This window comes from Rutilus rutilus, assembly GCF_951802725.1.
Source record: "Rutilus rutilus genome assembly, chromosome: 23".
Taxonomy (NCBI): domain Eukaryota; kingdom Metazoa; phylum Chordata; class Actinopteri; order Cypriniformes; family Leuciscidae; genus Rutilus; species Rutilus rutilus.
The window spans coordinates 21,531,512-21,544,652 of record NC_140233.1 but is presented as its reverse complement, the minus strand read 5'-3'; the positions used below and the strand labels follow the sequence as shown (position 1 = coordinate 21,544,652).

At 35.7% G+C, this 13,141-nt stretch overlaps 1 protein-coding gene across 2 annotated transcripts; it reads left to right on the top strand.

Moving 5' to 3' along the window:
* The first annotated feature begins 377 nt into the window (after positions 1-377).
* On the top strand, positions 378-10,382 carry th (tyrosine hydroxylase). 2 transcript variants are annotated; one of them, XM_084397161.1, is made up of 14 exons: positions 413-562; positions 1,381-1,452; positions 1,543-1,746; positions 2,737-2,911; positions 2,999-3,087; positions 3,186-3,253; positions 3,340-3,390; positions 3,473-3,618; positions 5,776-5,911; positions 7,677-7,746; positions 7,841-7,897; positions 7,980-8,075; positions 8,162-8,295; positions 9,402-10,382. In XM_084397161.1, exons 1-14 carry the CDS (start codon positions 479-481, stop codon positions 9,559-9,561), a joined length of 1,542 nt encoding a protein of 513 aa, XP_084253287.1. In that variant the 5' UTR covers positions 413-478; the 3' UTR covers positions 9,562-10,382. The 2 variants fall into 2 exon arrangements, with proteins under 2 accessions (XP_084253288.1, XP_084253287.1); XM_084397162.1 differs by lacking the exon at positions 1,381-1,452 and having other exon boundaries at positions 378-562.
* The last annotated feature ends 2,759 nt before the right edge of the window (positions 10,383-13,141 follow it).

The window sequence follows — 13,141 nt, the reverse complement described above, 5'->3', positions numbered from 1 at the left end:
GAATAAATTCTATAAAATTACTTACTACAAAACCACTTCTAAAGCAAACAGACATTTTTGTCATTATATATTTTTTTAAAGCTCAAAACCTTATATGTAAAAATGATAACCTAAAAATGATAACATCAGAAAAAATCCATTATTTAGCATCACTGATATTATTTAGCATGCTTTAATGGGTTAATTCAAGTATAATCGCTCTTTAAGGCAACAATTGCACGTTTTTCATTCATACACTAGCAAGTGACAAATTTAAATGACAGACGGTTACGTAGCAAAGAATCGAATTATCAGCGAATGTGTTGTGAGGGCTTCAAGATGTTCAATGACGGAGAAGGAGGGGTTCGGTTTGACGTCAGTCAAGAGAAATTATCTCTATAAATAAAGGGGAAAGAAAGCTACAGATGGAAGTAAGTGAGCACTCCCAAGAGAGCACAGTAAGATACCTTGATCTGTCCCGTGCGCGCGTCATCTGAATATGCCGAATTCAAGCAGCTCCACGTCTTCCACGAAGAGCATCCGGAGAGCTGCGTCTGAACTCGAGCGCTCGGACTCTATCACGGTAAGAATCTTTAACTTCATTGTGCGCTCCTCCTAGCTTTAGAATGAAGGGGGAAAGAAAGAAAGAAAGTAAGTAAGAAAGCAAGAATAATTTGACATTTCCTCCTCGTCAATCTTTGTAATAAAATTGAGATGCGTTTACGCATTAAACTTCATGGGAGTTTGGTCATGAAAATCTACACTCTCTACGATTACATTAATTAACCTACAGATGGGCAGATTTTGACACTTAAGACTCACTTTAAAATGTATGAATTTCGTTTGATTATAAAACAAGATACCAAACCAAGTGCCATTTATTTATTAGTTTAAAAAAAGTAATACAAAAAAAAAAGACAAATGTTTATAAATGGAATTATACATTATATACAAACATATTACTGTATAATATACATATATATATATATATATATATATATATATATATATATATATATATATATATATATATATATATATATATATAATTTAAAAGTGAGAAAACTTTTAAGAAGTTAGTTTTGAGAAAAAAAAAATCGTCCAGCATTTGTTTGCAGATGCCAGTTAGTTTGGTATCTGATGCAATTAAATTCATACATTTCATTAACTTAATTAATAATCTGAGAAATAATATAATTAACATCTCGCATTTTGAGTAATGTGTAGCATTTGAGATGCACCTCCATCTCTTCCGTTTTGCTGTGGGTAAATAGAATCTCCGTTGAGAATTACGCACAGCATTACGCGGTAATTAGTAAACGCAAACGCATTGAAAATAAGTCTATAAGTGGCTGTAACATTGGCTCAAGAGCAAATGATTAAGTCTGAGCTATATGGCAGGTTTACATAGACTGCATTGAAGTTCTTATGCGCTTTTGGAGATGTAAATCACCTCCATCCGATGTCCAACAGGTAAGCAGGTCTACGTTATTATTTGTTAGATGCATCTCAATAGACATGAATGTGTCGTCTTCAATGATGTGCGGTGTTGTCTTCGAACAGTCGCAAAGGTTTGTGGGAAGGCGGCAGAGTTTGATCGAGGATGCGCGTAAGGAGCGCGAGGCGGCGGCAGCGGCAGCGGAGGTTGCGGGACTCAACGAGCAGATCGTGTTTGAGGAGAGCGATGGAAAAGCCTTGCTCAGCCTCTTCTTCTCTCTGAGGAGTTCAAAGAGCCCAGCGCTGTCCCGCACTCTCAAGGTTTTTGAGGTAAGACGGATGGGATTTTAGACCAGATATCGTGAAGAAAGAAACGCTAAAATATGGATTTTGAAAATATCTTAATAAGAATCCTAATGGGCACAAATAAGAATCCATTGTGAATCGAAGATCCTGAACAACAGCTATTTGGGGTTCTTATTCTAAGCCTTAGATCCTTTAGGACTATTTCAAATGAAGATGTTTAAAATTTAGTTAAGCTACTTTTTTCACTTGTTTTGAAATATTAAATAGTTATTCGTCAATTAGGTTAAATATCAGACAAAAATAATTGCAAAATGAATGGTACATTGACATGAGTTACAAAACTAGAAAATGTAAAACAATAAATAATTCTAAATATCACCAAATCTTTGTTTAAAATTGTCTACATTTAATCTACATTCTAAATATGTTTTCTTCATATATGTTCTTGAGGAACAACAAAATTCAAGAATGTTGCAAATTAAATGATCTACTTATTAATGTATGACATTATATGTATTAATATTTAATATAATAATATATCAATATGTACATTATGACATTTATTTATACGTATTTAAATTGCTAATTCATTCGAAAATCAAATGTTATAAATAGTTTTGGTCACACGTTAGTTTGTGGAACATATTCACTATTAAATACGTCTTTTGCCTCAATAAACTCTTAATTACTGCTTATTAATAGTTAATGTAATTGTTAAGTTTAGGTATTTAGGTAAGATTAAGGGATGTAGAATATGATCATGCAGAATAAGGCATTAATATGTGCTTTATAAGTACTAATAAAGAGCCAATATGCTAGTGATATGCAAGCTAATAAACAGCTATCAATGGTGAGAATTGGTCATCGGTTTTATATATTGTACATTTGAGAGTTCACCAGATTAAGATTTTTTTTTTTTTTTTACTTTCTTAATGGCATTGCCACAATACGTGCATTAATTTCTAGTATTTTCTTTGGGATTTTATTGTAATGTTCAACTACGGAACATCACAGACGTTTGAAGCCAAGATCCACCATCTTGAGACCAGACCCAGCCGAAAACCAAAGGACGGCTTGGAGGATCTGGAGTATTATGTCCAGTGTGAGGTGCACCTGTCAGACGTCAGCACGCTAGTCAGCTCTCTGAAGAGGAGTGCAGAGGACGTCAAAACCACAAAAGAGGTCAAATGTGCGTCTATTAATACGTACGGTTGCTATGTTTTTCTTTTCCTTATTTGAATGTCATTTACGCTTTTTAACTTTTGTCTTTCTTCAGTTCATTGGTTTCCCAGAAAAATTGCTGAATTGGATAGATGCCATCATCTTGTCACCAAATTTGATCCCGATCTGGATCAGGATCATCCAGTAAGTGTTGGAATAGTTCCTCCTTTCTACATAACTACATTTGATTACCCAAATTCTGTCATGTATTTCTTATATACGTTTTTTTAATGTCTTTGCAGGGATTCACTGACCCTGTTTACAGGAAACGACGGAAGATGATCGGAGACATTGCCTTCAAATATAAACAGTATGTTGCAACATCGTTTATAATGCAATGTTTGCCTCTCCGGACATGTAGGCACAGATATTTGACTGACACTTGTCTCTTTCCAGAGGAGAATCGATTCCTAGAGTTGAGTATACGGAAGAGGAGATCGGAACATGGTGCGTTGTGCTGAAATAAACAACCTATCCCTGGTGAACAAATTAGTTCAGATTTCTCACATGCAACCAAATGTGTGCGCAGGCGAGAAGTGTACTCCACCCTCAGAGATCTGTACACGACCCACGCCTGTAGCGAACACTTAGAGGCTTTCCAGTTGCTGGAGAAACACTGTGGCTACAGTCCCGATAACATCCCTCAGCTGGAGGATGTGTCCCGCTTCTTAAAAGGTACCAATCAAATTATAGCACAGCTAGACAACAGTGCAACCCGTGCGGCATTCAACATGCTATTGAATATAACAAATCATGTTTGGTTACTGTAAATATTCTTCAGTATTGCCAGTAACAGAAAACACTAGCGATATGTTAAGCGTTTCGGAAAACACCTCAGCAACCACCTAGAATACCTTAGCAACCACATTGCCATGCCACAGCAACCACCCAGCAACACCCTGGCAACCACCTAGAAGTCAACACTAACACCCATAGCAACCCCATAGCAATGCATTAGAAAACAACCTAGTGATCACTAGGCATTAATGCCATATCCCTAGAGGCCAATTCACACTGCACCGACAGACACAGACCAACGCCGAGAGTCACTAGATCACAGCACATTCTTCTCAGCATGTCCTGATTTTGCCGATTTAGACGCTTTACTGGGTCAACATATCCTGGCACAACATTCCTGTCCCAAAATGTTGTCCTATCCCTATCCCTATCCCTAAACCTAACCCTGCCCATAACTTATGCCTAAAATCAGAGGGAAATGATAGGCGAATACCACTGATCTAGAAGCATGTAACCCTGGTTGTAATCCTAAACTTGACATAAACTGTAAACTTGTCCCTCAAATCTGATTAGTTGATTGGAATGTTGTACCAGGATCAACTAAGATGCAGGATCCAGGAACATGTTGTACTTGGTGAAATCAGGTTCTGTGTCAGTTGCTGTCTGTAGGTGCGTTGTGAATTAGCCTTTAGAGACCACCGAGAGCATCCACATAGCAACACCCTAGCAACCCACCCTGAGAATCCTAGGAACCACCCAAACACACCCTTGGAATCACATAGCAATGCCATAGAAACCACCCAGAAATCCTCATAGTAATGTCATAGCTATCACACCTGACCCACCCTAGCATCCACATACCCACACCCTGGCAACAACCCATAATACCTCAGGAACCAACTAGAACACCGTAGCAACTCAGCAACTTCATCCTACTACAGTAACACCCTGGCAACCACCTCGAACACCTTAGCAACCCCATAGCAATGTATTAGCATTCTCCTTGTAATAGTGTGCACCAGTGCCCGCCCTCTTTTTCATTGGCGCTGGTTCCGGAAATATTGTTTCAATTTATTTTTCCAATGGGGATTTAAAAAAAGTCTTTGTTAAAGAGTTATAAGCAATGAACCAAACCAATCAGCTACGATATATAGGATATATATGTATGAGACAGACTTGATAATATCATTTGCAATGTTTCATGGGAGTGGGTGGAGATCTTTTGGCACGTGTCGCTTGTTTCGACTCTCTGATTGATGTAATTTTCTGAACAGCATCATGGGTAATGTAGTTTTTCACCAGAAATTCCGCTGTTAAACATGATTATTTAAAAAAATAAGCTGAAATATTTAGGGCAAATGTCTTCAACAGAGGGTATAGGTCTCAGCAGAGGGTAGGTCTCTGGTTATACGTTATATACCAGGTTATACGTTTTCGTTCAAAATCAATTTCCCTATGGAGAACATGAATGGAGTTTTTACATCCAGAACCTGACTGTTGCACAGTTGCCGGATCAACTACCCAGAACACCCCTGCAACCACATAGCCCATAGCGACCACCCAGATCATCCTCATAGCAACGCCCTAGCAACCACCCAGAGCACCCTAGAAACTGCATAACAATGCCATGGTAACCACTTAGAACACCTGCATAGCAATGTCATAGTGGTCACCTAGATCACCCTAGCAACCACATAGCAACACCTTGGCAACCCTCGTAGGCATTTCACAGCAACCACCCAGCAACTACACACCAAAACCCTGGCAAACACTCAGGAAACCTTGGCGAATCCATAACATTGTGCTAGCAAACACCTAGTAATGCCATAGCAATCACCTAAAACACCCTAGCAACCAATAGAAACGACCCAGAACATCCACATAGCAACGCCCTAGCAACAACTCAAAATACCCTAGGAATGGCATAGCAATGGCAATATCATACCACTCAGAACACCTGCATAGAAATGTCATAGCACCTAGGACACTCTAGCAACAGCATAGCAACACCCTAGCTACCAGACAGAAGGATGGTGATGAGTTTGGCACAGTCAAGCACCTCTCTCTCTCTCTCTCTCTCTCTAATGTATAAAGAGCGCACAGGTTTCCAGCTGAGGCCAGTGGCAGGTCTCCTCTCCGCACGAGACTTTTTGGCCAGCTTGGCCTTCCGTGTGTTCCAGTGCACGCAGTACATCCGGCACGCTTCCTCCCCCATGCACTCGCCTGAACCGTAAGAGACTTACTGTCACACGTTTTACATCTATGAAGACACTTCCTGTTTATTAAGCATTTGATTTACATCCAGATGTAGGCTGACTGCCTAGTACACGCTGAAACACTTGCAACCCAATAAAATTGTATGTCAAATAAAATAAAGGAGCTTGTAGTGAAAGTTCAATATACTTTTTAAAATAGTTATTATTATAGAATAATACTTTTTAAAAGAATACACTTAAGTGCGACCTGATTGCAATGTTTTTGGACACTTAACTGCATGTAATTACAATTTAATTACATATTACACTTAAACATTTTTACTTAAATGTGATTAGCTAAACTTTAGAGATTTTTCATGTGCACTGATAAAATGATTATGTGGTTAGTAAATAAATACTACAGAAATGTACAGAAATTTCTACCTGAATAAGTTATTTCTTATTAGTTATTATTAAAAAAACGAAGTAAATTCTATATTCAATTTAAGCTTGTAGAAATTAAATTGTAAATATCAATGCTATAAAATTAAGTAAAACCTACTCAACTTTCTGATACTGGTGTTCCCATCATGCACTGGGGCATGAATAATTATAAGGTTGCATTTTTCAACAACATAGTCTTGCAATAAACTTCAACTATTAGTAGAAATTACTCACCAAACTTTAACTGGCCAAGTTAAAGTTACTTATTTTCATTGTGTATTTTACTTAACTCAGTTAAATAGATTTTACTTAGTTCCATTTGTGAAAATAACTTAAAAATATGCATGCAAAAAAAAAAAAAAAAGGTGAAATTTTTCTTATTGTTTTCCATGTGGTAAGTATGTATTTGTACAGTGTATACATTGCATAATTGTCCATGCATTATATAAATACTGCAGCCCTTGTGAAAAAGAAGTTTACTTAATTGTTTTAAATATTCACTTGCAGCATACTTCAAATCTTAAAAGTATTTGTAAACAACTGTACTTGCAGATAATATAATATTAATGAAATAAAAGGCCTCTTAAATGTACTTAAAGAGAGAAGACATCCAGAACTGTTTCTTAACACACTTACAGTAAGTACACATTTAAAAAGTGTCAAATTAAAACTTTTACTTTAAAGTACATTTTAAAATCATTGTTTTAATAATCTTTTGTCATTCTTTGAAGAAGAATGTTATTTGGTAACACTTTATTTTACAGTGTACTTGTTACATGTTACATGTGCTTACCATAGTAATAACAGTAAATTATGCATTATTATATGCAACTAACCCTCAACCAAATCCTAATCCTACCCTAACCCTACAGTAAGTACATGTAGTTAATTAATATTACTCAGTACTTAAATATATAATTACACTGTAACAATGACACCTTAAAATAACCGTAGATGTCTTTGTTACAGTGTAATTATATGTATAACTGCAGTAAGTACATGTAACAAGGACAATGTAAAATAGTGTTACCAAGAACACAAATTTTGATGTGTTGACTGACATAATAAAGCACATGTATATAATTATAAAACTGCGTATGTTGTTAACTTATACATTTAACATACATAACTTACAAGAAATGGCATTAAAGTGTATTTTAGTTTATCATAAATGCTTATCAATACATTTGGCAGTACACTTTAACCATATTTCAAAGATAATAGAAGTAATGATGAAATTACATATAACGATATTCTTAAGTCCTACTTAAAAAAAAGTCAAGTCTGCTTTAATGAAAATGATGGCACAGTATAGTCACAAATAATCAGAATTATTTTGTATATTTTCCGTTCCAGGGATTGCGTTCATGAACTTCTTGGACATGTGCCGATATTGGCTGACAGGACATTTGCACAGTTTTCTCAGGTAAAAAACGGTTTCTCAGGTTTATGTACATATCGCATATTTCCTTACATCTTCGATCTTGGATCTATGTCCTGAAATGTCTCTGTTTTCTCAGAGTATTGGTCTGGCCTCTCTTGGAGCTTCTGATGAAGACATTGAGAAGCTGTCAACAGTAAGTGCAAAGCATCTCATCAAACTCTGCTGCTGTACACACTCAAAGCCCTGAATGTGTTTGTCCTGAATGTGTTTTCCAGCTGTACTGGTTCACGGTGGAGTTCGGACTGTGTAAGCAAGGAGGGAAGATCAAAGCGTATGGAGCGGGACTGCTGTCGTCTTTCGGCGAGCTGGTGGTTGGTGGCGTTTCTCGAACGAACTGTTTTGGCTGCTTTTTATGATGAATGCATTTGACATTTAACGTTGCCCATTGTTTTCTCAGCATTCTCTCTCAGATGAGCCAGAGAGACGGGAATTTGACCCGGACATTGTGGCTGTTCAGCCGTACCAAGACCAGACGTACCAACCCGTCTATTTTGTGTCGGAGAGCTTCATAGTTGCTACAGAGAAACTGAGGTGAGCTGCATCAAAAATACTGTACGTTTGGCCATCATGTTATTTACTATGAATGAAAATAAGTGTAAATAATTTTTTTTTAAATTATCATAGTGGTCCATAAAACAAATGCTCGCCAAAACAATAAAATTAGGATATTTATTGCATACATTTGCTTTTTTGTCTGTATTTTTATTTTATTTGCAAATAATATCAACTATTACTTATTTATTTATTTATTAAAGGTGCTAAAATATAAGGAAAAAACTAAACTAAAAGATACTGTAAGCAATTTGATATAATGTATGTATGATGATAAAAACATACAGTACACAATTACATTCTCAGAATGAATTCATGAATTTCTTTATTTATTATAAAATGTATTATAAATAAAAAACAACTAAAATAAAAGATACTGTAAGCAATTTTACATAATGCATTTATGACAAGAAAATATATAAGTGAATAATTACATTCTATGTAAATATTTTTTTTTATTAATGAATGAAAATTTGTTTTAATTTAATTTGTGTCAAACTAATTAACTAATTAAAATAGTCAATAAAACAAATGCTCACAAATACAATAAAAATAGGATATTACATAGATTTGCATTGTTTTTACCTTTATTGTTTGCAATCAAGTAATTTACTGTTTGCTACTGGTACAAACTTTTTTTTTTTATTAAAAAATTCATCAAAAAGTTTTTCATTAAAAAGTTCATGGACATGTAATGCATTAAATAAATAAATGAATAAATAAATAAATACATTTATTTATTTATTTATTGCATTACATGTCCATGAACTTTTTTACCCAAAATGAACAAGACTTTTGTTTAAAATATGAATTAATTAATATTTGAAATAGTTTTAGACTGCATTTAGCATGTCAAACCACAGGAAATGCCAACTTTTAAAAGTATTTAATTCATTCATTCAACTTAATTTACTCTAAAAAAAAACCATTTTGCAAAGATTAAATTATTCCTTAAAAATCTAGCAAGTATTGATTAATAAAAGAAGGAATTTACTGCATACATTTCATATAATTTACTGTGTTAATTATTTGCTATTAAATTGTTTCTATAACGACAATAATTACTTCTTTTTTTTAAACAACAGAGCGTACGTGACCCGCATCAAGAGACCATTTTCTGTGCGGTTCGACCCGTACACAGACGGCATAGAAGTGCTGGACAACCCTCTGAAGATCCAGAAGGGGCTGGAGACCATTAAAGACGAGCTGAAGATCCTCACGGATGCCCTGAATGTGCTGGCTTGATTCTGACTCCAGGAGCCAAGCAACTCTCCTGTTCCTCTACGCTTCATATGTGACGTCTCATCGTTATGCTGTGCGTCTACGTCTACATCTGCTGCTATACTGACTTCAATGCTATTCAAACACTGAGTGCTAGCCTCAAAAACCTCATGTTGGAACTCCATACCAGAAACCTTAAAGGGATAGTTCACCCCAAAATTACATTTCTACCATCAATTACTCACCCTCATGTCGTTCCAAACCTGTAGAACATCAAAAAGATATGTTGAAGAAAGTCTGTAACCAATCAGTTTTGGTTCGTATGGTCAAAACATACAGTGAAAGTCAATGTGAACCGAATCCAGCATTCTTCAAAATCTTCTCTCATGTTCCACAAAGAAAGTCACACGGATTTTTGGAACAATGAGGGCGATTAAATGATGACATCATTTTTATTTTTGATCTCTGGATTAATGGATCGCTCTGTAAATTAAGCTAATAATGGGGGCGTTTACACGACAACGTTTTTCAACTGAAAATGCGTTTTGGCCGTTCGTTTACACAATAACGCCATTTTGGGGGCCTGAAAATGCAAACTTACCGTTATCGTCTCTCTGTAAACTACAAAATTTAAATTTTGAAAATGGTGACGTCATGCGTATGCAAATTACGTGTTCAGTCTATAGGCATGTAGTTTTCTTTACAAAGTGACATCGCCATCTACTGGCCTGGCACGAATAATACCGCGCTTTTAGCCGTTTTTGCGGAATTCTTTTTTGGTAAATCGTTGTTGTGTAAACGCACCCTGAAGCTATTGAAGACAAACGTTATTTATGAAATATCACAAAAAATAAAATAAACAAATATGTACAATGTATAATCAAATGTGTATAATCAATACAAATTGAATGTATTAGTATTCCAAATATCTACCTAAAATAATACATTGAGCTGATTCTTCTACAGATGGTAGAAATATTTTATTATTAACAGGAAAATCATTCACAAATAGAAAATCCTGGCCTACTGATTGGTGCCTGTTTATTTTCAACTTTCTCCAGAAAATATGAAATATAAATATGAATAGTCTGCAAACAATGCATAAAAAGTGGAAATACCATTGCTGTTATTAAGTTGCAAGAAAACTGTGTAGTGCAAATTGGATATGTGCTATTATAAAGAAATATATTTGAAAACATCCCAAACTGTTCTTGTGGTTTACTTTCTGACTTTGCATTAAATCGACCCGTTCATAAATGCTTTTTACAGGAAAAGTATGTTGGTTTCAGAAGACTATTTGTCTGACCGAACCTTAAATAAAACAACCACCACCAGATGGTAGTCTAAGCATATATGTGGGTGAGGCATCCAACACCAGCACTTTTTGATGAGGGACGGCATAATGACTAGGGATTTTGTAAGGGTCGTGTCATGAGGTTAGAGGTTAGGATCGGGATGAGGATTCTGATTTTGGATCCAAGTAGTGGGAAAGATCTACCATTTGAATGCGCAACCAACCACTAAATACATTTTAAAAATCCCACAGTGGAATACGTCATGTAGTAAATCAGTAGGTGTAGGATATTACGCTAACGAAGACTGATATATTATTTTACATAATTTTAACAATTAAACTGAGGTCACTGAGTTTAAAACAGAGAGCTATTCAGGTCAAACATTGGATATTGCTGACTGTACATATTGGTTATCTCAAAACCTCCTGTGCTTTTTTATTGATGACCTCTAATGTTTTGTTCTGGACTGGTTGGTCCTGTATCATGGGCAGTTTTATCCATTGTTGTGCATGGCGAGGTGAGTAAGATGAAAATGCAGCTTACTGAATGCAGTGAATGATTTATTGCAAGGCCCTACAGATCTTTTGGGTTTCCTGCTTCCTTCATCTGATGGATAATAGGAGACAGAGGAAGAGAGGTTTAATGTCTTTATAATGGTGCTTCCAGTAACAGAGTGCATTGATAATTCATGCCAGCAGCAAGCAGGCCCCCCTTTTTTTTTCACGCGCCGCTATTCTCCTTCTGACCAGCAGGGGCGCCATTTTAGTCAAAGAATACAAGAGCATTGCTTCTCTCTAATTTTCTCATCAATTTCTACAAGACTTCGCGCTGTTTATCATCACTTTGCATATCGAAATGTTTCATTTGCGTTGTTTTTTGGCAAGAAGCTGTTCATTTTAAAACGCACGGATTGTGATCTCCACATTTTGTCATTCTCGTGTTTGCCTACGGAATTTCATTGAAGATTTCCAACCCATCAAACATTCACTGGCCAATCCAATCACACCATTTAAAAGATAAAATAAAAAAATAGCTTACATTAATCTTAATGATCATGACATTCAAAACAATGAACAATTTGCCATATATTTATTGTGTATAGTATAGGCCTATATATTATATACATATATTATGTATTTAGTTATTATATTATATTGATATTAGCCTATAGTCTATTATATTATTTTCAATATATATATATATATATATAAATGTGTGTATCTATATATATAAACAGGTGGAAATTGCTGAACTTCTTTTGATGTAAAAACATTATGTTGTCATAGCTTGATCATATAATTTTATATAGCCTATATATATATAATTTATTGTTCACATGATAATTATGATTTAAAACTATTTCAAAAGGTGTTTTAGTAAGGCAGTATTAGACATTTTGGACCCTGCATTTCATATCAGATGGAGACTGGTGTCCACGAAGAATAACATCTGCATCAAATAATGGCCCTTATTGCTTTGCCAGGTGATGGATGACATTTCCAAGTAATTCAATCAAACCAATTTAAGTTCAATTCAAGTCGAGCTAATTGTTCATTATCCTCTCAGTGCTCTGAATGGTCAGCCTGTAAAGTGAATTACCATCATTACAGCCACTATTCGCGTGAGGATCGATAAGGCAGGTGGAAATCAGAGGAAATGACGGCGTAAAGCGTTTCATCTTCACTCCTTATCATCCGGGCACTTTCCATTGTACAATTTTACACATCGACTGTCCTGCCAGAACTCTGTACAGGGTGGGCCATTTATATGGATACACCGTAATAACATGGGAATGGTTGGTGATATTAAAGTCCTGTTTGTGGCACATTAGTATATGTGAGGGGGCAAACTCCTCAAGATGGGTGGTGATATATACATATACTAATGTGCCACAAACAGGACTTTAATATCACCAACCATTCCCATGCTATTACGGTGTATCCATATAAATGGCCCACCCTGTACACTGATACTGATGACGTGTGCGTTTCTGAAACCTCGAACGTTGTCTTATTCATCAGTTTATTTAGGCTACATATATTTTATGTATTTCTTTTATTGTACATGTATTTATTAATGGAGGAAGGTGTTAAAAAAAATTGTGAAATAGCGATGTATAGCCGTCGTAATATTTTAGTAAAGCATAGGCTATTTTATAATGCTCATTGACCTTTTCGTGATCTGGGATTCTTGGAAAACTGCTGGAGATTCACTGACCACTTCTAGCTTTACCTCACGGACATGCGCACGAGAGGGGCGGGGGGTGGAGGGGGGTGTTAAGGGGCGGGTTTGAGTATATAATAGTTCTC